The 27,786-nt window shown below is 36.6% G+C and overlaps 1 protein-coding gene across 1 annotated transcript in view; it reads right to left on the reverse strand.

Moving 5' to 3' along the window:
- ITGA8 (integrin, alpha 8) overlaps nt 1-27,786 on the reverse strand; it is a 134,647-nt gene that overhangs the window by 45,034 nt on the left and 61,827 nt on the right. The window contains exons 15-22 of the mRNA XM_004691269.2: nt 19,483-19,528; nt 16,554-16,661; nt 10,975-11,030; nt 10,410-10,564; nt 9,089-9,226; nt 8,552-8,619; nt 7,087-7,234; nt 2,395-2,487 (exon numbers count right to left, since the gene is read on the reverse strand). Coding sequence (XP_004691326.2) covers nt 2,395-2,487; nt 7,087-7,234; nt 8,552-8,619; nt 9,089-9,226; nt 10,410-10,564; nt 10,975-11,030; nt 16,554-16,661; nt 19,483-19,528 — 812 coding nt within the window. The remainder of the gene's footprint in view (nt 1-2,394; nt 2,488-7,086; nt 7,235-8,551; nt 8,620-9,088; nt 9,227-10,409; nt 10,565-10,974; nt 11,031-16,553; nt 16,662-19,482; nt 19,529-27,786) is intronic.

Raw genomic sequence — 27,786 nt, forward strand, 5'->3', positions numbered from 1 at the left:
TGCTATAGACCTGAGAGATAAAACGAATACAAACAATTTACTTCCTTGACTTCTAAAGATTATTTGTTGGTAAAATGAACTAACATCCTTTCTCATAAGTACATTCATGATTAAGACCACACTGCCATATTTACCCTCCACTTTGAATGACAATTGTGGCCAATTTTTGTTCCATAATTATCCTTAGTTATTAATTATTGTAGATGGTCTCTGGACTATATTTAACACTTTTAATAGAGAAAAAGGATTGAGCAGCCAGTTACCTACAGATCCTATTACCATTACCATCACGTCAATTCATTTTTCTTTGACCTTGGGTAGACCTCTTCATATCAAATTAAGTGGTTGGATTTTTTTCTTGAAAACTAGCAGAAGGATTTATTAGCTTTTAGATAAAAGGATTCTAATGAAAAATGTTCTAATATCTTAGCCTAGACATCCCATTTTATCTCTCCTGACACTGTTTTAAAAACTCATCTGTTATTCATTAGATTTTATCCAAGTACTTTTCACAATGTTGCAGACTGGACAGGTCATGGGCTTTTGTGTGTAAACCTGACTGAATCCTACTTCTATTTTTCATTGCCTGTGTGACTTTGGGCAAGTCATTTGACTTCTCTGAGTCTCAGTTTCCACATCCATAAAGTAGAAGAAATACCTGACTCATAGGGTTGTTGGCTAATGTGAAAATTAAATGAGATAACATAAAAATAGTGTCCCAGTTGGGTTTATAACATGGAGGTCAGTCAATGAATGTTAGCTAATTATAATCTGTTACAAAGTTTATCTTTCATTTAAATACTTTTTTTTTTTTTACACAAGAAGTGAGTTTAATAGACATAGTACATTTTTAAAACCCAAGATTAAGGGAATAGAGTTAATTACAGTGTAAACATGCAAAGTATTATTTTAGTACATCTTAAAGTTTAAACTGGGAATAGCTACTCTGCATATGTACCTGAATCTCCAAAGGAGAAGATGATATTCAATAATGACATAGAACTTCTTTCAAAAGGTTTAACTCAAGGGCTTAGCATTCTGGACTATATCTTGGGAAACTGTTCTGATACAAACCTATGCAATTATGTATAAATTTTCATGAACTTTTTTTCAAAAAGCCTATTTCATTGATAATCATAAACACCTCATTTAAAAATAGAGGAATACATATTCTTAGCATAAGTAATATTTATTTATATAGTATTTATAGATTTCAGAAATTCTGATTTATGACCTTGTCAAATAATTATTTCCACTGTGGTATTATTATAATTAGTTACTATGCATATACTTAAACAGCAATTGCCTAAAATAAATTTATCATCCACAGCTAATCCTACATGAAAGTTTCTAAATCTAGAAACAAAGATTAGAAAAAGGGAGGAAAATAACTCCTTATTCTTTCATAAGCTTGTTACAGATCATTATTAATCCTTTCTTTTTCTTGTTACAATTTTCTGTATTATTCTTTAAGTAAGTTGTATGGAAAATATAGACATGGAAAGCTGATTCAAAAACTTGAATGTGGGGTGAAGGGGACTATGGACTATGGTGGAGACTCTGGGTGCCTGGGTGGTAGGTGTGCTGGTGTGATAACATACATCTGATGAGGGGTGACTTGGTACCTCTGAAGCAACCAGTATTGTGAAACAATGTTATTAATAAAAACTGGATTTTGCTAATATGTTAATATGGAAGTACCATGAATGATCTTCATAGGGAAGGCATATCAAAAATAAAAGCTTAATTGTCTTTGCTAAAATCTTTTTTTTTTTTTTAAGATTTATTTATTTGCGCATACAGAACTGGGATACAGGCCAGAGGCTCAGGGGCGAGAGGCTTCACCAGAGACAGAGTGGGGAGCAGAACAGGCAGATTGACGAAGTACACTGCTGAGGGGAGCAGCGGGTGGGTCAGGAGAGGTCTGCCACGCCATGTGGTCACCTCCAGGGCAGGCGGAAATCGAACTCCTGGAGAAGTAGCTTTAGCTTTCAGTGCTGTGCTTTAACCCGCTGCGCCACCAGGGAGGGCCGCTAAAATCTTTAATTATATAATTTCTTAAATCCTTTTTGATGTCTTTGAATTAAAAAAAAAAAACTGGTGGTGAAATGCAAAGAAAAAAATTGGCTGTAAAAAAAAGTAGCTGTCTTAGATTTCTGGTGACTACAAGACATAAAAGTAACATCAAAAGAGAGACATATATACATATTTTAACCTCACATTATCTTCACTGTGTCAGTTAAAATGCTGAATTCCATCACCCTGGTAATTTCCTGCCTAATTTGTTTTAGTTGTTATGTGCCAAGTTGCTAAGTGCTAATTGGGGAACTTCCCAGTAGTTCTCTTTAAGATTCAATTAGACAAAATCAGTAAGAACCTCTGGTTTTCTCTTACATTTGTTCCAGCCACCATGGGGTTCCCAAGGTCACACACCACCATTCTGGTTACATTTTCCATCCTGTACTCACAGCTCAGTGGTCGTAATCCCTGCAATGGAAAAGAACATCAGCATGGAGTTCAAGGCCAGAATAAATGACATCCTGTCACAAAACCAATGCCTTGGGTGAGGGACGCTTCTCTTGACTCCAAATACCTGTTCGAGTAACTGTGACCCAAGTTAATTTGTGACCATCAGAAGAAGAACTTGAGATTAAAGTTGAATTTTAGAAAGAAAAATGTTGCATTGGTAAACATTTTTATTGTATTTAATTGAGAAAGAAGAAAATGTTTAGTATTCATGTGAATACTTTAGAAATTATTTTCACTGTTATCAATGATAAATTTGATATGGAGATCACAAACAATTAAAGGTATCTAAACAAATTTTTTTCCCAAAGCAAATGATGGTAATACATACAGATAGTGCATGACCCTCTAGAAATAGCTGCAAGAGAGTTGCCTTGAACACAAATTCTGCTCCACATTTTGAGATTATGCAATCAATCTAAGTCCAATTTTCTAAATATTTAAGAGAAGACTTTAAATATATCAGGAGTTTCCTATCTCTCTCTCCCCTCTATATTCTGTCATTAGAGCATATAACTCAAGCTTGAGAAGGTACTAGGAAAGCAGATGCGGGAGAAGGTCTCAAGATTACACCAGATGAGCGGTGGGAGAAAAGACTTGTCTTTGAATGCTTGTTCTTTGCTCACAGTTACATCTGCAGTTTTCATGCTACTCCTGATGCCAGGAAATCCACATCTTGGTTTCCATTTGCAGCCATTTCCATACTTCAAAACCTAATGTCCCCATAGCCTTGTTTTGCTTTTTGTGACAGCTATATGTGATCATTTATTATTCCATTCTAAGTTGTTAAGTGCTACTAATATATTTACCTGTCACCCTTATTCCCAGAGATAAGTTTGCAAAGTGAGGACTTTCACAAAAGAGCAAGCTTTGGGGGATTTTTGTCCCATGAGAAACCCATGGAAGAAGATTTCCAAGATGAGGACCATTTATCCATTTGTCGGCTCTATGATATTTTCTACTAAGAGTTAACGATTTTACTGTTTGACAAATGAGAAAGAAGAGAATCACTGATAGTTAGAGGCACCATTTAATACATGCTCTTTTCAAATAACCTGAAAGACATTTCAGTCCAGGAAATAAGAAACTTATTTTCAAGACACTGGTAATAATCTCTCTTCTCAAAGGTTGCTCTAGCATGTATTCAAGTTTTTAAGGAGTCATACCTAATCCTGATCATTCTGGATCTCTTGTGCTGGGATTATTAAGTCAGTCTTAAAAGCAGGAGGAAAAACCCAACTAAAACTTAAAAATACGCTCATGTGTCCCTTGAAAATGATTAAAGGATTTATTTTCTATAGTAAATAGCTTTATCTTATCTAAAGGTTAAAAGTTATATGTACATTTTTTCCAGCTCTCTAGAAATAGCTTTTTCAAATCACTCAAAGATCTTTCTCCTCCAGCCCCTCCACCCTTTTCTTTTTTTAACCTTTATTTCCTCTCTCTGAGTGATGGAAATGAGAATTGGGTTTCCAGATATTTCTAGATTAATTTCCTCAACTTTTCAAGGGATAGTCTTATTCTAAGCCATTTATAGCTCTTAGAGTAAATATGATATATATATAAAAAATCCCTTCTTAGTGAATTTCCAAGTCTTATACAATTGTAGTAAGTAATGATAAGCAGTTATATCCAACAGCGGAAACACACAGTTCAGTTTTCTAAGTGATATAACAGGAGTAATTCATAGTAGCAGGAGGACAAGCACATGGATTAAAGCAATCTGCAGGCTTCCTGAATGAAGTGACATCTCAGCTGATGGGAGGCAGCATAGCTCAGTGGGTAAGAGCAGGGACCTACATCTAGCAGCTCAAGGTCCAATCTTAGTTCTGCTAAATAATAGTTACTTCCCTTTGGGCATGTTCCTGAGAATTTTCCCTTGTTTATAAGATGAGGATAATAATCTTGCCATATCTCTATAAACCTGTTATGAGGATTAAGTAAATTAAATATCTGCAAGAATTAAGATCATTGCCCAGAGCACAGCAATTGCTTAATAAATATTAGCAGTAATACTATTTACTACTGTAATAATATTTATTAATATTTCAAAAATTACTAAGCTTTGTCTTAAAGAATAAGTAGAAAAAATAGATTAATAAGAGGATGAGGCAGAGCACATGTGTCAGAGAGACGGAATGGGTTGGTTGCAAGCTCTCTGAGGCTAGAGAGCTCAGGCATTACAGAAACTGAAAGGAACTTCAGTCCCACTAGAATTTTGGGTGTGGGGTAAAAGTAGGAATTTGGGATGCTAGGGCTGCAGGAGTAAACAGCAGTGATAGAATTAAGGACCTCATGAGCCATCTTAGGGATTTGAACTTTATCCTAAACAGTAGGGAGCTAGGAGGATTTTAATCAAGAGAATGACAAGCTGGCATTTTAGAAAGAGAATTCCTTTGCTGGGAAGGGACTCGAGGGAGGAGGGTGGTAAGTGGGAGGGATGGGTCTGGGTGAATGATGAGACTGTGGACTAATCTCAGGAAAAGGTCAGGGCAGCCTGGATGAATGCAATGACACAGCAGTTAGATGGGAAAGGATATCGGACTCGAGAAGTTCAGTATTAATTTAGGCTTTAGAAACTTGGTGGATACTGGTGCCGTTCTCTTGAGGTTAAAAGTCTAGTTCTCAGCATGCTGAATGGAAGGGGGTGTGAGATAGAGAAGTGAAGTATGTATGAGGTCTCAAGCATAGCCAAATCCATATAAATGGAAAGTGGAACAGTGCTTAGTATTTAATGAACAGGGCTTCAATTTGGGATGCTGTATAAGTTCTGGGCTAATGTGAATGTATTGAATGCCATCGAACTATACTTAAAAATGCTTAAAATGGTAAATGGTATGTGACCTGCATTTTATAATGATAATGATGATGATAAAGTAAAGTATATTGGTCTATTCCTATAAAAATTAACTTATTCAATTAAGGTTTCCAGAAAAAAAAGAGATGAGCAGCATCTATATTCAAACAGATGAATGTTTTCAATAACAACAAAAGCTCACAAGAAGATAATCCCTAATACTCTTCCCCTTGAGAGAAAATTGTTAAAAACAAAATAAACAACAATAACAACAAAACCCTGGAATTGAGTTTAAATGAAAAAGTCCACAAATTTTAAACTGTTTAGAAACTAAGTAGAAATTAAATGTGGCTGGGTGGTGTAAAATTCAAAGACTGAGTTAAACCTCTGCCCAGGGGAATGGATGGAGGAAAAACAGTGAAGGACTCATTTAAGATTATGAATGGTTATGTTTAGAGTCAAAGATAGAAATAATAAATGCTCACCCATGTTTTCTGTACAACAAAGTGAATAGTAAATGGGATGTTTTATTCAAAGAATGTGTTAGAACAGATGCTTTGTTTAGCAAAGTGGGAGTAGAGTGACATAAGGGAACTGAAATAAAAATACGAGTGGAACCCTAGAACATTAAAAAAAAGAAATAACATACTTGAACTTGTTTTGTTTATGTTTTATTTTGCATGTAAGTATTTACATGTGATATTTTCCTATATATTTTATAAGTGGAAATCCCTAATGATTTCACAACTGTCAAAGATACTTGGTTATTACAATCCAGATTAATTTTTTTTTTACTGAGAAGTTAAAAAAATGAAAACTTAAACTTCCAGACTAAAGATGAAAATAGAGAATTCTATATTCCCTACATTTTGAAATGCCAACATCACACCTGTTTCTTGCTACCTCTGTAGAGGATTTTGGCAAATTGCAGATAATTGACAAATTTTTATGAGATGAGCAAATCCATCAGCAAGAATTTCAGAAATACACAATGTGCGTAGTTTTGTGTCGAGGACAGTGAAGACTTAGAGAATGTGAAATCTGGTCCAACCTTAATTGTGAAATCTGTGTAATTCTGAAACCAAGGTCCTCTCTCTATTTTTATAGAATGTATTGATGATTAATGGTTTTCTAAACCATGTGATTAAAAACACAGCAGAACATGCAGATACTCTGAGCGGGAAGTCCCTGTTCTGATAAGGAAAGACATCCATGTCACTTTAATAAACAGTGGCAGTGCAGGACAGGCAAATGGTGAGGACCTGGATTTTCTTGGTTCAAATCCCAAAAAGATGTACCAAGAAGAAAGAAAAACGAATGTGTTTCCTGTCCACTGCCTGCCTTGGCTGTTATCTGTGCTCAGCTGGGATTGGTCAGACCTTCTTCCATAAGCAATAATAAAAACCAGACCTCCCCGGCCCTGCCTGAAACATACAGCACTGAAAACAAAGACTTGAAAGTCGGCGAGGGTGGGAGTTAACTGGGAAGTTTGCTGATATATCACTTCAGTAAGCTTCTTCTTTCAGCCAGTTGTATTTTCTTCCTTGTTTCACCTCTCAAACTTGGGCCAGTTTATCTTTCCTCTATAGCCAAGAAAGATAAGGATCCCTCTTCCTGGCTCATTGCTATCGTGGTTAAGAGAGTAAGGTGTCATTTTATTTTCTTTGATTTAGGAAGAAACTACCAGCTAAAAGGGATGTATATTGCTTTGGCTTGAAAATAGATCTAGCTCTTTAGTACTTCAAATAAGTTGTGGGCATTACCTTGTTGCTGCGTTCAATCCCAACATAATCTGCCTCTTCTGGTATTATCACAAAGACTTCAGCTTCATAAGCTCCTTCTCCTTCATTTCTTGCATTGATCATGAGCATAAGGTGATTTTCATCTCCAATGATTACCTGATGCTTATCTCTAAAAATGCAGTTTTAAAAGAGTTATTAGGTGCTACTCTGGATTCATGGATGTTATTTAAGGAGTTTCCCAGGAGAAGAAGAAAGAAAATGTGGTAATGCAAGACTGGGACAAAAGCAAGAGGATGCATTGTGAAGGGGCAGTGGGAAGAATCAAGAGAATTGTATCTGGATGGGAAGGACAGGAAAACATCCAGTGGTGTGCTGGTCAATGTCTAACAACCAGGAGTCAAAGAGAAAAAAAAAAAAAAAAAAGTACTGATTTGTAGCATTTGCTGAGTCCAGTGATGTAAGTCCTGCCACTATGGGCAATTTCAGTCTACCAAGACATTCAGCAAACTGTCAACAAAAATTCCTGAAAATTAACAATTGACTCCCAAGCCAGAATGAGGCAACTCTAGAATATCACTGAAAACATCCAAAAGGAAGAAATTGTGCAGTGAGGACAAAGGAGAGAGATGGTTTAGAAAGTGAGGGGGAGACATGAAAAGGAAGAAATTAGGCAAATATAAGATCTTGTGTAGTTTAAGGAAATTTAACTCACCCCAAACTTCAAATTGAACCAATGTTTGTTAGTACCTATCTTACTTTTAGTCCTTAATTGAAGCTATTGCTTTGGACACTGGCTAAATTGTGAAGCTTATGTAGAGGTTATCAAGCAGATTCCAAACTCTGGCAGTGAGACAGCCGTTGGGATGGAAATGAGCACAAATTTGCTCTTTCCACCACAGGATGTTTCACATCTTAGTTCCATTTCTTTCCACCCTGTAACACAGTGCAATAACCAGTGGTGGTCCAGAGACTCTCCCCTATGGACAACTGGGAAGTCCTTTTAGTCTTACTGATTTGGGGAACCTTCTGCTTTACTCCATGGGGTGCCATTACATTTTCTTTCCAATTAAATTTTATTTTGCATCCACAAATTTAAGCATGCCTCTGAGTCAAGGGATGCTGCAAAAGCTGGTTTTGCTCAGGTGTAAAAGAACAAGCCTATCTGAATCCTTTGCCCACATGACTGAGGCAAGTAAACATGACCTGAACCACCCCACAGATGAGTTTACTCTGAACAAAAACACTTTTTTTCCACTTTTGCTGAAAGATGAAACAGCTCAGGCAAAATTGTAGGGTGTGTCACCTGACACCGATGACAAAGAAGTGACCCAAACCACAGGCTAACCCAAAGTGTAGTCGAGCTAAAAAATCTCATGCGGTGTGTTTTTGAATAGTAGTTGAAAGTGTATACTTTCTCCAGAGAAGTTTTAAACAAACACCTGTATTCCATTAGATAAAATGCACACGTTTATTTATTTAAACTTACGGTCTAGCTGACAGCTTCAAGTCAGGAATGCACATGTTGTCTTCTCCACAGTCCACCAGGATGTGAGCCTATGTTGTGCAAATACATGTGAGGAATAACCTTGGAAAACCTCAGTCACATCCTTTTTCTTTGATTTTACAAATTAAACCAAAGCTTTCATTTCTATACCTCTACCTAGCTAGAAATCCAATATTAGACAGTGACCTCCCAATTTAGGCTAGTTTACATATTAGCCCATTTCTAATTCATACTGAAATCCTGTAAAGAATGCTACTCTGGAAATGTTTGGAGGATTATGGGCTGTATTGTTTCCATTAAAGCCACATTTTGAACAAATTAAATCTTGGTTGCACAAGGGGACGGGCTTCCGAAAACACAATGATGCAGTGTTTTGGAAACATGTTAGGAGAAACTCTCAAATCTTACAAGGTTGTGTGCAGGAATGAAAACAAAAGGAACTGGATTTCATCTTAAGGTGATAGGAGCAATGCCCAGGTCCTGACTGAGAATATACCATCAAAAATATCAGTGACCTACCTGTTCACTAACACTATTGTCCCTGTAGTGGTTCAGTATTGGTTTTACTTGCAGACCCTCCTTAAAGGTGGAGTCATCCAAACTATAATTCAAGCTAATGTTGATTGGAGATAATTTATCTCGGAATTCAGTTTCATCCTGGAGAAAATAATCACAAGCTCAAGAAAAGTTCTGTGAAATAGCTGTCTGTGAAAGGAAGGGAACATCCGACTAGTCAGTGGAAATAAATGATGAAGTAATTGTCACGAGAGCAGCCATAGAGTAACCCTCACTGATGTGGGATGTAGTATTTGACTTAATATAACTTGAAAGATGAAATCCTTTAGAGCGGAATATTCAGATCCTTTTAGAGGGAATATTCAGATCCTCCAGATCTTCAGCAACTCACACAGATGTTCCAGTTGCAAAATAAAAATTGTACTTACATATTCAATGAATGTCATTAATTGGAATTTTAATTTTCATGAGTTTGGCAGAATTTATGAGTCCTCATGTGCTCAAAGAAAGCATCTTGCTCTCTTCCTCTTTCATTCTCTTTTCAAACTAAACACTCTTGCACAAATGCCAGTGAACCTTCAGCACATTTGAAGTTCCCTCAGAAAAAGAAACAGAATTCCCCTGGGGTGAGGGTTAGCCCAGCAGCAAGCTTTGAGCACACAGGAGCTCTCTAAACTGTGTAGGGGGCATGCTAAGCTGTGGGGACTCAGAGCTTGGGTCGTGCACCCAGCTTATTCCAGAGTGGGTTGTGAACCTCTTGCCTTGCCCTTCTCAGAGGACAGGAAATGAAAAAAAGTAAATAATCTCACAGCTAAACAGAAGACAGAATAAGTGTACTGTAAATAATTTGGCTTTTTTATTTCATGGCTGGTTTTGGAGTTACTGGAAAAATACATTGCTTTAAAATATAATTATACATTATTTTTAATAAAGGTTGAATGCCTAAACATTTTCCTAAATTGGCTATGAAATGTACTTTGATAAAATCTGGCCAAACATCCTCACACAGGACAGAAATTCAGATAAATTGTTTTCAACTTTCATGTTTTTGGGGGGAGGTAGTTAGAAATGAAAACCACTTGAGTTACGACCATTATCAAGATCATGGTCAGAAGGAAAAGAAAACCTTAGGACTTAACAGAACACATTATTAAGTTGGCTTAAGGGAGACTCAAGTGGGGAGTGTATGGTTTTACAAGAAAGTTTCCTCCAATTAATGAAAATAGATACAGATCTACATAGATGATTGTGATGGTTCAGTGGGAAAAAGTGGTTGCAGTATGCTCTGAACACAGAGCTCAGGAAAGTGGTTGTGAACACTTACACGCAGGTAAACAACAAAGTCCCGGCATTGGTAGGATTTCTGCTGCTTTATCAGGAGAGGGAAGACCAGATGTGACTGATGGTTATCAAGGAAGAGGGTACGTTTAATGGCTCCCTTTTGTTTCAGGGAATCTAATTGCACCTCGGCAGTCAGACCTAAAGGACAGAAATAAAGTAAATATAATCAGGAGAGGGATACTATTCTGAGTGTAGTGCTCTAGTTGAAAGACACATTCTAGTTTCAACTTGCTTATTCAGGAAACATTTGTTTTTTTATAGTTGGGATCAAAAACAATATATGAGATGAAAAAGAGTTTTCTAAAATACTACCATGCTAAATATTTGGTTTTGGAACTATTTTATACAGTCAGTCCCCCATATTAATTTTTATAGATAATATTAATATAATTAAAATCATATTTATGTAGAAGATGCCATAAAGTCAACTGAAATTGTGGTATTAATATTCTTTAAAAGTTTTTTTTTATGATCTGTGCAGAAAAATGCTTATTTTGGAATTTCTTAATGTAGCAATTTCTGAATGTAAAAAAGGAAAACACACTCACCAATTGTATCTGAAATACTCTGGCCTGCTACCGAAGCACATACTTTTAAAGAAAAGCTATGGAAAACAATAATCAATAATTTATTGGTTAATACAGTTTTGAATCTGAAGTAGAATTTTCACCTCATCCCAGATAAAACAAATATATCATTTTTCTCTATACGTCTCTTATTACAAATAAGTAAATATCTTTCTAGCCATCCACTCCACCATGTTAGACAATACTAATATGATTAAAATAGGTGACATCACAAATGTAGGTAGTACTTTATAGTATTACTGGAGGTTAACTGAGTTAATCAATGGATTATTTATGTGCTACCTTTATTCAATAAAGACACATGAATATCTTCCATGAGCCAGAGAGTGAAGAATTAGGCAAGGCAGTGGGGGAACCACTAGGTAGAAAGCCTGAATATAAGTAACATCCTCTTCCTTTGAGGAACCTGAAGAAACTTGGTAAGATTGGAGCATAGAGCAAGGTGGGGAAGCTGGAGGAGGCCATGCTGACTGGGTAGATTCTGAAAGTCATGTTAAAGAATTTGGATTTAATCTTAAGAGGCATGGACTACAAAGACATGATTAACCTATAACCCCATTCTGTTTGGAAGGAGAGCAGAATTTAAGGCTAATTTGTGGGGAGTGGAAGAGGGAAAACATGAGGAGTTTGGAGTGATTTCTCTCAAGACAGGTGGAGAAAATAATAGATGGTGCATGTAGACAATAAAAGAGGGTAGAAGTGTAGCAGAGACTTCACAGTTTTGCCTTGAACATGTTCTAAACTCAACCCAGGGAAGGGTCTGCCGGGGATTATACATGATTGAATTTAGAGCTGTGATCATTGAGAGAATGAGAGACTAGCCAGTTGTCTCTGACTGTTGAAGGTGCTCACCTCCCTTCTGAAAAATGTCAAGCCCTAACAGCCTGCATTTGAGATGGGGCTTTTTCATACTTCTAAGAAAGTAAACATACATGAAACTACTTAAGTATGATTTAATGACAGTCTTAACATATTTGTGAGTAAAATATTATAGCATGACTTGACTATTTCTACAGAATCCAAAAGAAGTGAATAATCCCTAATCATACTTTACTTATGTGTCAGCTTCCTGTGTCAAATATAATGAAAATGTGTCACATCTGGGATTCATCTATCTACCGTGACCTCAGTCAATGTCTCCCTTTAGGGTAAATAATTTGCCACATGCCATTAAGTCAGAGTTTCCCGGGATGTCTCTGCTATTGCAAGCATTTGCACCATTTCCTCGGAGGAATCACAATTTCCAGCCCACTTCTACTTCAATTAGAATTATTCAAGAGAGACGAATAGAATAGTTAATCACATTTTTAAATTTAGCATCAGGGTCTGGTGTTAAAAATTGGAATTTTTGTCCTGTGTCCAACTTTTTTGGAAATATTTGGTCATGTGTTAAAATAGCAGAGAAAGCTGATGAGCTTTTCAAAATAATATAAACTGCTATTTGAAATATCAACATGTAAATTAAAATAATTTTAGATATAGTATCTTGTTTAACACAAACAATTCAAGAGAAATCTTTTAAAAGAACTAGATTAAAACTATGAATATGAATATTATTTCCTCTTTGTGAGAAGATCAAGTGATATAATCATTTGAAAAGTTACTCCGGATTTATGAATTATATGACAGTGTTATTCTATAATTCCTTTTTCATTCCCCCTTTCTGTAACCTTGATATCATTAAGTGAATCATACAAATTTAATGTAACTGCTACAACATGCTGGATTATTAATAATAGTACTCCAACGTGAACCTGCTAGTTTATATATCTCTTAGCAGAAAAGAATTATAAGTTTCTAAACAACCTATTCTGATCTAAAAAGTAAACCTCAAAATTTTGTGGTAGTAAATATTCTTTCTGAATTTAGAAAAAATACTACATTATGTTACACTATGCTATGTTATGCTGTTATGCTATATATTAACATGCACATATCTACATTGTGTTTTATATACCAGGGTTAGGTTCACTCACAGGTCTAAACCTCATCATACAGCATACTTTAGATGTTAGAGAAAGCTGTAAACTATTATTAAATTACTACTGAAATGCCAAACTAGAATTCTAAAGTAGTTAAATTGTCAAACTAAAATAGTCAAAAGGAGTAGATCTGATTGAAACAAAAAACATTAAATCAACCTATGTCCCTCTTACCATAAATTTTAAATGAAACTGTGTATAGTGATTCTGCTATGTCAGCAAGCAGAACAACACACTACAAATCCTCTAAGACTATTCCTAAAGCAATTCAACTGTGATTGAAAAACACTTCTGTGATACAGTGGGATATCAAGAATATATGGTATGTATCGTCCATAGCCATGAATGATGGAGAAAGAACAAGATAAATGAGAAACACATCTAAACATACAAAGCAATTACTTTTTTGATCAATTCAGTGTATCAGATTTTACATAAGGTTAGGCATATCTTAAAAGTTTTTCAGGTTAGAAAAATGGAAAACTATAGATTTTTACATTTCTAAAGTGAAAATTTTTCACTTTTATTTTTCGGACTGGCAAATGTCAATTATATTAATCTTTTGAATGGACTTTATTTAGAAAAGCCAGTAGCAGAATCTTTATAAAACTGCACAGCTGTTTGAAAGACACAGAAATTTACATTGATGGAAGTGAAAAACGGTTTCCCAGTTAGAGTTTGCGTAATAGTTTTCAGATGTACAATATGAGGTTATATCAAATACAGACAAAAGTTACAGCAAAGAAAATCAACAAATGCCTTCCAATCAATTTGGAAAAACTGAGCTAAATTCCTAGAATAACTTTAAAAAGTATCAAAGAGAAACATTCTAGACTGAACCAGCTGCTAATTTTTTATCTTTTAATATTCTGAGTCATTCAATATTTTGCATGTGAAAATGAAACATCTTTCAGAAAATGTGTGCCATAGATTCTAATAAGTAAGTACAAATGTATACATCACATATTTGCCCAGATAACAACTTACATCTTAAATTTAATTATGCGTGAGGCCCTCCCTGGTGGCGTGGCGAGTTAAAGCACAGCACTGAGAAGCTAAAGCCACTTCCACATGAGTTCCATTCCCGCCTGCCCTGGAGGTGACCACATGGTGTGGCAGACCTCTCCTGAACTGCCCGCTGCTCCCCTCAGCAGTGTACTTCAACAGTCGGCCTATTCTGCTCCTCACTCTCTTTCTGGTGAATCCTCTCATCACCCCTGCACCTCTGGCCTGTACCCCAGTTCTGTATGCACAAATAAATAAATCTTTAAAAAAAGAAAAAATAATAATAATGTGATTTAATACAATTTAATACAATAAGAAATGCCTCAAAAATAATATTAAATATAATTTTATAATTGTATAAATGGTTATATATATAACTATAATGTAAAAATAAATTTTTTCCGGCTAGGGAACTAACCCACATGACGCAGCAGACCTCTCCTGTCTCACTTGATGCTCCCATAAGCAGTGTATTTCAGACCATCTACCTATTCTGCTTCCTGCTTTGTCTCTGTTGAATCCTCTTACCCTCCACACTTACTCTGGCCCATACCCCAGTTCTTGTATGCATAAATAAATAAAAAATAAATTAAAAAATTTTTTCCACAAAAAAACCCAGGTCTCATAATCTGCTAAAACCACTTAAAATTTATGAAAATATTCAAAGGACTAGAAATTCCTTAAATTTTTTTAGAAGTGATATATATATAGTGGAATGAACATTTTGATATATAAGACATGCCGCATACACAAGAAGAGTCGGTCCATTCGGTAATGAATGTGTGAATACAGTATTATTGGGGAAATACTAAAGCTTTAATACTTGCACCCAAGTAGCTCTCACAGTTCATTTCATGTTTATTTAATCATGCCACAGTTAAGAATAGATGCTGGTTCTTTCAATTTTTTCTCAGATCAGGTTTTCATTATAATATTTTATGGCTTTAAATCATTTTAAAATGTGCTCGGGGCATTTCCCAGCTACTTTCAAAAGCTGCTGAAGGAAGTTTTTCCAAATTGGGAGCTCCCAGCAAAGGATGTTTTTAAAAGGATTCCTCACTCAGGGTTCTCCTTACTGGCCACCCCTCCCCACAGCCCCCCACTCCCCACTCTCAAAGGTTTTGACTCTGGTATGAACTCCCGTCAGAAGGCTGTTAAAAACACACTGAAATCAGCCAGAAATAACGCCTGTTGGTCAAGACGGGTTTGTTCTGCATTCTGGTATTCTCGGGAACAAAACATATTGAGTTAAACCACATCTTCTAGAAAATGAGGGTGATTTTCAAACACTCCAAATATTTGTTGATTTGTCAGAAGAGATACCCTATTATCCAGTAGGGACAGACTGATGTTCCTTGAGGATATAAATATTGAGAAACAAAGTGACATTTTCTCCAGATTGTTAAAATTGGGGTTCATTCTATAGTCCTGTCAGATGATAACAAGGCTCCGGGAACACTGTTGGGGCTGAATAAGCCATGTTCTCCTAAGGTCTAGGCAAAGGAACTATGATGCTATCACTATTCCTGATAATGAAATCATGGTCACAAAAGTACAGGGCACAGAAATCTCTATTTTTATAATGTTTACCTCCATCTAATTGCATATACTAAGTTTCAAAACCGACATCTGTTTTCAGCATAGAAAACTGAGTAATTTAACCCAAGCTTGACAATTAAAAAAAAGAGAGAGAAATTGCTTTCAAAACTATCCAAAATAAGGCATTTCAATCACAGGAGACCGTGGAAAATGATGTATCTAAAAGAATCAGCCTACTCTTTAAAAAATATTGAGAAAGAATTTATATAGGTTACTTTATCCATTATAAAATAATGTATATTTAATATAAAAAAATTGGAAAATAATGATATGTAAATAGAGAAAAATCACCTATGATTCCAATCAAAAAGAGCTACTCTAAACATTTTAGTATTTTTTAAAGCTCTTTTTCTTTGTATAGATTGTGTTTGACATAGTTGTGATGAAAGTATAAATGCAATAGTGTTTGTGTCCTGAACAATTTATTTCACTTAATGTTGCATGGGGCTATAAAATCTTTGCAACAATTTTGAAAGAGAGAACATTTATATATACATATACAGTTGAAAAGTGGCATTCATAAGCATATGCAAATGTGAGAGTAGAGGTAGTTTTATTATATTTTTTAATTTTGGTAAATGTTTATCAAGTAGCCAAAAAGAGAGATGTTTCACTGAGAATTTCCCCTAATATTTTTATGTTTCTCATCTCACTTGGAATCTAGACATTGGAGAAATAATCTTCATGTGAAAAGTCAACAGCAAAAGATGAGCATCATGTCATAGACCCCACCACCACCACCATCCACCATCACGTTTTTTTTTGTTTGGAGAAACAAACCACTTGCCACTTAATTTGTATGCACAGACCCACAGTGTCTGCACCTTTGGGGAGCTTTTTAAAAGCAGTCTCAGGCCACACCTCAGACTTATGGATCTAGACTGAATGAATCTGAACTTATGGCTGCATTTTCATGAGATCCCAGGTGTTCTTGTGTGAGAAGCATATACTCACCAGGCCACAGGTGTCAGAAATCCTGGGATCTCGCAAGTTTTATTTTCAAGATTTATAATCATTGGGTGCAGCAGAAGCTGGGCATCCACTGTCACAACTGGCCTTGCCCTGCAGGGAGAAAACAGGGTTTTTTTTTTTGGTTAAAGATTTATTTATTTATGCATACAGAACTGGGGTACAGGCCAGAAGTGCATGGGGGTGAGAGGATTCACCAGAGACAGAGTGGGGAGCAGAACAGCAGATGTACTAAAATACACTGCTGAGGGGAGCCAGCGGGAAGGTCAGGACAGTGGCTGCAGATAGCTCATAGTGCTGTCCTTTAACCTGTTGTGCCACCCCAGAGGGCCCAAAACACAGGGTTTTAATGAGCCATATGAATCACAGGCAGAAACCCATCTGCTTCCAGAAGCTACTGCCAACATTCTCAGCCTTTGTGTCAGGAATTTGCCTCACCGTGTGAACTGGTGGACACCAGACTCAACTTAGTACTCCAAAACACATATGGTAGCTCATGAATACAAACAAAGGATGCTCTGGGCCTGTCAAGTGAGGCCATGCTCTCAAAGCTGCTTCGCTAGAGTGCACTCAGAGTTGTTTGGCAACATAGCTGTGAAGTACAGCTTGGGCATCTGTGAGCCTATCTTTACCGTTTTTCATGTTTGTCAGTGCTGAGTTCTGCATTTTCTTCCCTTTACTGGTGATAATTTCTGACCATGCTTTGTGGATTTAACAAAACACAAGAGGGTTGAGTACTTCATACAGAGCAGTGGTTCTCAACCCTCACTGCACAATATAAGCACCCAAGGAAACTGACACACCAGACCCAGGCCTACTATAGATGAATGGAGTCAGAACCTCTGGGGGTGAGGGCCTTGCAATGGAATGGGAACCAAAACCTCCAGGTGACTGTAATATGTGGCCAGGTTTGAGGAGAGAGACGAATCTGGCATAAAAATTCTAACCACCCAAGTGGGAATAACCAGACAAGAAAGTAATTCATAGGAAAAAGCAATAGGGTAATTTAAAAAAAAAAAAAAATTTTTTTTTTAAAGATTTATTTATTTATGCACACAGAACTAGGGTAACAGGCCAGAGGTGCAGGGGCAGTGAGAGCCTCCACCAGAGACAGAGTGGGGAGCATAACAGGCAGACCAATGAAGTACACTGTTGAGGGCAGTAGCGGGCGGTCAGGAGAGGTCTGCTGCACCATGTGGGTCACCTCCCGGGGCGGGATCGAGCTCATGCTGAAGTGGCTTTAGTTGCTTAATGTTGTGCTTTAACCCACTGCAGCACCAGAGAGGGCCCAATGGGGCAATTTTAAAAGCTTGTTTCCAATATATGAGGGTTGAGGACCCAGGTGTCCAGGTGACATGGTGAAATGGTTGGCTAAAGTTTCCTCTGACAGGGGAACGTGTTAAGGGGAAGGATGTCCTAAAGGAACTCTGCAGAGTCTTATGGACTCTACTCCCTACTCCAGCTTTCTGGACACTACCCCCTACTCCAGTGATTTGGAAACTACAACTCCCAGCAGTACCAGGGAAAGAACTGCAAGGACCCAAGGGCGGAGCTAGCAGGAATTCTGGGACATTTGGGGGAATAAATAGGGTGCGATTGCAGCTCTCGCTCTCTTTCTTGGGAAATGGTTCTGGACGGCGTGACTTAGTGTGTTCAGTCAGCCTAGCTCTAAGGTATTCCAGTTACTTTGTATCCCGCTCTCTTTCCGTGGGTTGTTTCCTATTCCTATTCCTTTCCCCTTTTGTAAATAAACCCATTTTTGACCCTTTTCTGTGTACCTGCAGTATAACTGACTTGTGAGCGCGTGGTTGAGGCCCCACAGACAGGCGGCCCAGTCCACTATGGGCTTCCTTGTAACAGAAGGCTGTGCCTTGGGGTTATAGGATGTTTACTGCACTTCTTTAAACAGTTTTATGATTACCACAGTGGGGAACCTGGGAGTTTTCCTAAACTTGCTATACTAATTTTCTGTGCATTTTAACATAATTTTGTGCAAGCGCCAGTCTTTGGAAAAACAGACAATAGGACAGGATTAGATATGAAAGACATTTATTAAGGCATGAACCTGTAAGGAAAATAGCGAGAGAGAGATAACACTGTCAGAATGGGATGCAGGTGTGACTGCTGTGAAGGAGAGGGAGAAGAACATTCCAGCCAGGCCACTGGGGAGAGATTTGTATCTGTGATATTCAGGAATTACCACTGAACAGCTCAGAGGAAATACCTGGTGGTGGACTCAGAGCATAGCTTTGGGACTGGGAGTCCATCTCCCTCTGTCAGCTCTGTGTGGGATATCTTTGTGGCCACCACAGGCATAAACCTTTTTCAGAGCATTTCAAACATCTGATTTTCCATAACCTCAAGTGGGGATCCACTGGTATACACTAGTCCCCTGAGTTTGTCTTGGGACTGATACAAAGGAAAACCTTATCTGTATGAGGACTAACCTGAGACCCTCTGGGAGTTGGGCTCTGAGCACTATAGACCCCAACCACCTGGTCTGATTTTGGGTTTTTGTCCAATATTTATGATGTCACTTACATGTGAAATCCCACTTCCCACACCCCCTATAAAAGGAACTTGAACTTACAAATAAAGAGAACAGATTGGCAAAATGGATGAAGTGGGCGAAAAATACCAACTTCCAGTTATAAAATAAGTTCTGGGGAGTGATGTGCAGCATGGTGACTGTAATTAATAATTGTACTGTTGCTTAGAGAGCTGATACTAAAAATTCTTATCAAAAGAAAAAAATGTAACTGTGTACTGATGGATATTACCTAGACATATTGTGGTCATAGTTATTTCATAAAATATACAAATATTAAATCATGCTTTTCACTTGAAACTAACATAATGCTATATATGTCAGTTATATCCCAAAAAAAAGCATTTGCATATACTAACCACATACCTGTAAACAGCTACTTTTCCTGTTCCAAATGCACCCACAATTAAATCTAAAAAGGCAAGAATATAAAACACATGCATAAATGTTATGAAGTTTAATCTCATAATCATAAATAGCATGTAAGCATCTATGTGGTGATTGTGGAAGAAGAATCATAAAATACAAATCGTGCCTTTACAACATTTTGGAAATGAAATTTCACTATAACTAATTCAAGTGACACCTACACCAGTAGATCTCACCTTCTGAAGGTAGGAAAGTCAACTTTCTAGGAAACTCATTATGACACTTTTTCCTTTCCTTTTCCAGACTCAATGCACACATCTTTTGGAGAGCAAAGTGAAAACATATAGGCATAGAATCTACTGTGTATAGATCTCCTTATACGTATTGTTTCATTATCTCCCTATCTGTCAGTAGTATTGACCATGAAATAGGACATTTTTACTGTAATTTTGATGCAACCAATTTCTTGTTTTTCATGAAAGTGTGGATGGTGAGCATACATATTTTTGACAGAGTGATCATTAGTATATGTGTAATTGATCTCATAAAGCTCTTAAATAACAACAATGATATTAGTAAGTAGCAATATTGTATACTTAACTCAAGGGGAGGGATTCTTCTACATGATTGACCTTAATTGATTTCTAACAAGAGGTAGGTAGCACAATTTTGCAGATTTAGTGAATTGAGGCTTGAGGAGTGTAACCTACAAACTCACTGAAGTGTACACAAGTCAGAAGAAGTGGAGTCAGACTACAGCAGTGCTAGCTATAGAGCAGTCATAGCATAGTTACGGGATAATGCTCACATTATCTCAATGATTGGCTAACGTATTGGTAAAACTATCTGTTTTTCTAAATCTAATATATAACGGCTATTCTTAGTGGATACAATCAAAGTAGTTATAAGAAAACTTGGAAATAATGGAAAACTTAAAACAATTGAAATTAAATTGGTTAATTCTGATAGAAAAGAAGTGAAAATGGAGAAAAAGTGAAGGGACTTATTAGGCAACTCCACATGGAAAATGAATCAAGGAATTAAATTAGATTTAATGGCATTTGCACAAGAAAATGATTTGTAGCCTCATTCCCTTGGCAATCACCTTTCAGTACAGAGGGAAGAGCAGACTGCAAACACATATGAAGCTTCTCTGGAGTTTTCTTTTGGCAAGGCGAGGGAAGGATGGCAGTGCCCCTGCCATAACCCTCAGCCAAAGATGGATAGGAGAACTAGACCATAATAGGGATGACAGCTACTTTTTACCCTCACATGAGATACCTCTGAGGCATGTTCTTCCCTGGTTCCCAGATTTTCTTACCCAGGTAAAGTCCTAGTTGCTCACAGAGTCAACTTGTTCAATCCTGATCTTTTATTGACTCTTTCCATTTCTCTCTGTCTTAGTAATGCTTTTTTGGGATCATTTCCCAAATAAGCTGCTTCTTTCTAATTCTTGCCTTAATGTCTTCCCTGGAAGAAACCAACCTAAGACACAATAATTCTTGTTAAAGTGTTTTAAATAGACTCATATATCTTTAGGGTTAAAAACCACAAAGTGTCTCATAATTTCTAGAGTCAGATTCAGATAATCGAGTCAGGACTGAATTCTAAAGGCCCATATGTGAAAAGATGTTCAGACAAGTCAAATGAAAGGCATTGAAAGAGCTCTGTATTTGTGAGATTAAAGAACAGGTTAATCAAAGTTAAACTCAGTCTATTAAGTTTCATGAAATAAAAAATTACTTTCTAAGGGTACAGATCTTTGAAATTAGAAGTCAAAGTTTCTAGGTTTCCAATTTTAAAAATTCTAACAAAATTTACAGTAGAATTACAACTACTTTCGTATTTATTTTTCCTGTTACCTCTTCCTGCATGTCAATGCATTTTTGCTAGGTCAGGAAAAAAGAGTGACTGATTAGAAGAAACATGAACTCTCTTCTCACTGTGTAATCATCGTCTCCAATATTTAGACAAGTGTAACACAGGTGGTCACAGGCCAGACCTGTATCTGTTGACACAATGCCTACGAGGAGAGTTCTGTTATAAACCCTGATAAAGAGGAATTAAGCGCTTTGTTCTCAACTTCAAATAAGGTGAAGTATTTATATACCAAGATTAGACATTTTATAAATAATAAATGAATTGTAAGACTTGATTTTCTGCAAATGACAAAGACAAGATGGTAAGCTCTTCCAGGACGGAAATCTCTCTTCAGGGTTACCTGTCACATTTGCATATCACTACCTTATCAAATGATAAGGACTGAAATAAATGAAGAAAGAAATCATCTTTGTAGCCACAGTGCCAGAGCCAGAGCAGCAACTTTATAGATGCTGTGAACTAAGGAGAGAAGTGGCAATGAGGTAACATACCAAAGGGGAGAGAGATGGAACAAATCCACCGTTATTAAGACAGGCTAATGTAAACCACAGTGAAATTCTGCTGACTTTTGCAGACATACTGGAGGGTATTGGGAGAGAAATATACACACACAAACAAGCTCCAGATTCTAAGAAATAACATAAAGGCTGCATCACGACTAGGTTTGTTGTTATATATGTTTTTAATTTTATTTTTAATTGCATTAACATTGATTTACATGGTCATTTGTGGTTTTAGAGGTATAGGATCTCCCCATGAAGGTGCTGTTACTATAGCACACTTACTGCCAAAGCCCCCACAGTGCATGCCCTCCCCATTTTGTTCTTAACACACCTCCCTCCCCTCCACTCTCCCTCTCTGGTAGTCATAGTTCCAAATAGATTGTCACTATAGATGAGAAGCTGAGAGACACCCTTCGGGTGATAATGAGCAAGAAGCCTTTGCATTTAGGAACTTTACATTGTATGCCATGGGGGTGGGAATTTTCCTGCTGTGAAAAAATTAAACAACTGGCAAAACCGACCACAATTTTCTTCATGAGAATGTGGCCATGGTTATTCAGAGGCCAAAAAACCACTTATCTACCAAAATATGTTTGTCTTTTGAGACATCACCTTGGTATCATGCCTCTAGAAAAGCCAAACGCATTTATACTCAGAACCTTGAAATGATCAGATCTCTCCAGGGGGAGGAGGATTGATTTGCTGTTTTATATTTCTAACCGATTTGTTCTTCCAAAATATATGACTTGTTTTGCTAATTACTATGTAGTTCCATATATGGGTGTGTATAAAATGTTATATACATGTTCCATATATGTGCATGTGTGTGTGGATACATCATATGTATGTATATATGGATACGGATATATATATATATATAGACATATATATATGTATATATGGATACAGACATATATATATGTCTATATATAGAGAGAGAGACATAGACATATGCACACACACAAAATATCTTCTAAAAGTCTTGCACAGTTCCATTATGTTCAGGAATTAAATGATAAACAGAAGACAAAGAAATTTTGGCGCTAATATTTGGATTCCTAACTCTGCAAATTTTCTCCCTCACTTTGAGATAACAGATCTTATAGCATTATCTAATGTTTACTTTTCTTTCTTGTAGAAATGTCTTAAAGGCAGTCAGAAAGCAAAGAAAATTTCTGCCTTTCTTTATACATAAACACTTTAGCCAGCAACTAAAATTGGTTCTTTCCCCTTAGTCAAAAACTGTTCTCAAAATGCTGGAGTTCTTTGTTATCAACTCATACTGCCTAAGAAACAGTTTATTTTCCTTTTTGGCTTTTAATGGAACAACTGAGTACTTTTAAGGGCACAAAAGGGGGACATTAGCATGAATGCAGGATCAGTTGGCAAGAGAAAATAACCTTAAAAATGTGAGGTCATATGAAATGTATTATACCTCTGCTTTGCATTTTATTTCTCCAAAATTGTTATTTTTAAACAAAGAAGAAGAATAGAGCCAAGCTTTTAAAGTGTACTTGGCATATGGATCCTGATTTCATTAATCTATGAAGAAAAATTTAGAGTTGCAAGAAGTTCTATGTGAAAGCATCAGTCTGTTTTGAGTGTGGATTTCAAGTTTGGGCATAGGTAGGCAGAGGCAGGAGAGGGACAGTAGACACTTTAGAAGGAAGGAAACATGAGGAAGAGACAATAGGAAGAGAGGTGACAATTTTAGGCTATAGAGTGACTCCGAGTTGTTTCCATCTCTGTCATCCACTGTGGCTTACTCTGCAGGACTTCAAGTGCTCCTGGCTAATGTTGCGCCTGGGTGAGCGCACTCCCCAGTAAGGCCAACAGACAATTCAGCAGAGCACAGTGCACTCTGTCCTGCAAATAGCTGCAGCCCACTACTTTGTATCAAGCAGAAGCTACAAGAAGCCCCAGGTCCCGTATAAACATGCACCCAACCCCTTGTGTTGGGCACATTTCTTGTTTTTCCCTGCACCCACAGGCCCTATATATACCCATGAGCGGTCTTAATAAACAGACTTCAGACCCCAGGATCCTGCTTCAGTTTCATTTGCATCTCCGAGTTTCCTACGTTCGGGCGAGGGGGCGGTGAGTGAACATAGTGGTCAGTGCACCCCTTGGTGGGTCTGCAACAATCGTCCCTGTGCATTTCATAAACTGAGCTTTCCTACCAGTTCTTTACCACTTCATGCTCCCTCATTGTAATGCCAAATACACGGATACTGAAGGCTGAGCATAAATGCCACCAGACACCTCCTTTTTTATCTTGGAATTTAAAAGTATTTATTATTTTAAGATCATTCCAGACAGTGAGAATTGCCATAAAGGACTTCTAAATAAGTGAGCGACATGGGAAAGTAAGATTAATCGTTGTACGAAAAGATGATGATTACTCAAAAGATTATGATTATGAAGATCTCCATAAACATGACCAAAAAATGTAGAAATCAAAAGGAATTTTAAATTTAAACTTCTTTTGCAAAAAAGTCAGAGCAAAATTAAAAAGAGAAGTGAAAGAAATGGGGGGTAGGGGAGAGGAGTATTTATAATTTATATGCCTGATCAAATGTGAATATTTTCCAATGCTTACAAGAATGTTTGGCTCTTAGTAAAAAATAAATGTTAATTTTATTATTGAATCTAATTTGTAACCACTCATAAAATTAGTAATAAAGGTATAAACATTTTAATAAAAACAATATAAATAGACAATTTCATGTAAAAAAATGACAATAAAGTTATGGAAAGATGTTCAACTTCTCTCGTCATCAAATAAATACAAATGAAAGCAACTGTGAGACATCATCTGACCTTTCAAATTGAAAAGATGAAAGATTAATACAGGCATGTGAAGTAGAGAACCAAAAACGAAGAACTCACCCTCTAGTAGAGGAAGTGTGCATGGGCACAATTTTCTTGAAAGGGATTTTGCTGATGTGTATGGACAATGCACACCTTTGACCCAGCAATTGCAATTTAAGGAATTAATCCTGAGGTTACTTTGGACAGTTGTGCAAAGATGCATTAAATGAAAGCTAACTGTCTAAACATTTAAAATACATGAGTTCCTTTGTTCCAATATTCTCATGAGGTAAATATTTTTCTCCATTTTCAAATAAGGAAAATGAGAAACTAAATACAGTAAGTGGCAGAGTCTAAGTTTGAACCCAGATTGTCTGGCTGAGGAACCCACACTCTTACCTATTTTTATCTCACTGCCTCTATAGAGCATATGTATAAATTATTTTTTTCTCTCTTTAAAAATTAAGACGTATTTTATAGAGAGCAAATTTCTGTCCTTTTTAGTGTCCTGCTTTAAGAGTTTTCATAAATGCATTTGATACACAACTATCACTACAACCAAAATGTAGAACAGTTCTGTCATCCCAAATGTTCTCCATGCCATTGGATCTGACTCTGTAATCAGTTTTCCAAAACATAGTGTAAATGGAGGCATTTAGCACATTACCTTTTAAGTCTGCTTTCTTTTGTTCAACTTAGTGTATTTGAGAATCGTCCCTGATGTTATGTGGATCAAAAGTTCATTCCTTTTTATGCCGAGCTGTTTTTCACTCATGGATAACTCACAGTCTGTTTTTCCATGGGTGGCCGAGGCATTTGTGTTGTTTCCAATTCGTGGAAAGTCACTACAAAGCTACAGACATGTTTCTCACTATCTGCAGGTCACTGTTGAATTGCAAAGTGTCTTTTCCTGAAACTCTTTAACATCTTTGAAGCTGTCTTTTAAATGCAATTTTTTTTTTTCTAGGCTAGAATGAGAGGCTAGAAAATGGTGAAAGTAGACACTTGTTTTGGACCTATTTTAGAGGAAAAGTTTTTGATTTCTTACCATTTAGCTTCAAGTTAGCTGCATGTACGTCATATGTGGTCCTTAGTATGTTTAGGTATGTTCCATCTATCCCCAGTTGTTGAGAGTTTTTATAAGGTGGATGTTGAATCTTGTCATATGCTTTCTCTGCATCTATTGATATAACCATATGATTTTTCTCTCTTCTTTTGCTCATGTGGTGAATTACATTGATCAATTTTCCGATTGAACCACCCTATTGCCGCTGGAATAAATCCCATTTGGTCATGATGTATGACCCTTTCATTGTATTATTGTATTTGGTTGCTGAGATTTTGTTGAGGATTTTTGTTTCAGTGTTAGAGATATTGATCTATAGTAGTTTTCTATGTTTTGAGATGTTTTTGTTTGCCTTTGGTAAATACAGCTATGTAGAGGAAGGCTACAAAAATCAATTGACAAAGATCAATCTCACAACCTATGCAAACAACAAACAAGTAGAGAAATATTTTTAAAATCCCATTTACTATTGCATCAAAAATTATTAAATACCTAAGAAAAAAAATTAACAAAGAGGTGAGGGACTTATACAAAGAAAACTGTAAGAGGCTGTTAAATGAAACAGAAGAAAACACAAAGAAATGGAAAGGTATTCCTTGTTCATGAATTGGAAGAATTACTAGTTAAAATAGCCACATTATCCAAAGCAATATACATGTTCAATACAATCCCTTTTAGCAGTTAGAATAAACATTACTGAAATTTATATGGAACCACAAAAGACCCCAACTAGCCAAAGCAACCCTGAAAAAATGAAGACAGAGAAAGAATAGAGGTATCAAACTGTAAGACATAACAGTACACTACAAAGATACAGTAATCAAAACTGTATGATAATGTAAAAAAAAAAATCACTCCACCGAGCAATAGAATAGAGAGTCCAGAAATAAACCCACAACTATATGGGCAGTGAATTTAAGATACAATCAAGTTAATAGACTGGAGAAAAGAAATAGCTTCAACAAATAGCTTCAACAAATAGTTTTGGAAAACTGTATAGACACATGTGAAAGAATGAAATTTGATAAATGCCTCAAAATGTACCAAAGATTTGGATGTAAGAGCTAAACCATCAATACATATAAGAACACAGATAATACTCTCCATTACATTGACTTTATCAATGTCTTTGGGGACTGAATGCCTAAAGCATAAGAAACAAAAGCAAAAAATAAACAAATAGGACTATATCAAACTAATACACTTTTGAATAGTGAAAGAAACTTTCACTAAGAAACTTTGTCTCTAGTTGCCACAGTTTTACAATCAGATTTAAAAAAAAAAAACAAAAACAGTCATTACCAAATAATAAATGCAATGTTTTATTCCAAATGGGAAATGATTAACTGGATGGTAATATATTAAGAATCAAAATTTCCAGTTAATTTTGCACTGAATTCCTAGTGATTCTGGACAAATCATTAATCATGCCAAATTTGTGGTGAAGTTCTCCAGATGAGAAAGCCAACAGCTCAGGCAAATTGTTTGAGATCCCACAACTGTGCTTTCTCTGCTCTGATTTATAATCCAGAACTCTCTTTTGCCTGGAGTAAGCTTTGTGCTGGAGGACTTGTATATTCTCTTGACTTCATTGTGAAACAGCCAGTTTCCAACATTCTCCCTGGCTGAACCACACCTGGGCAGGAGACCCACTAATCTCATGACTCAGTTGCCTGAGCTCATCATCCACAGAAATGACTCCTATCTTGGCATTGCTGTGCTCACAGTTCAGAGCATCTCCCCAGCCACTTCTCATGACTCCAGGCTCCATCTCTGCAAAGTGCCTTCCCAGGGCATGCATGTTTTTTAAAGGCCAATGAGGATGGTCATGTAAAGTTTGTGTGCCTAAATGTATGAAGGTCTGCTCACTTCATATAAGGATAGTAGTAAGAGAAATGACAGGATTTAAGATGATGTGTAAAGACATGGGGTTAAAGACAGTGTGTAAATATGGCAATCTTGACTTGTAAGTGGTTATGAAATTGTCTTGAGTGTTTGGCACTGAGAAAGTGGCTCATGACTGTGGGAAGCAGGCAGTTA

The sequence above is a fragment of the Condylura cristata genome, unplaced genomic scaffold (assembly GCF_000260355.1).
Source record: "Condylura cristata isolate star-nosed mole 26May11 unplaced genomic scaffold, ConCri1.0 scaffold00030, whole genome shotgun sequence".
In the NCBI taxonomy this organism is placed as follows: Eukaryota; Metazoa; Chordata; class Mammalia; order Eulipotyphla; family Talpidae; genus Condylura; species Condylura cristata.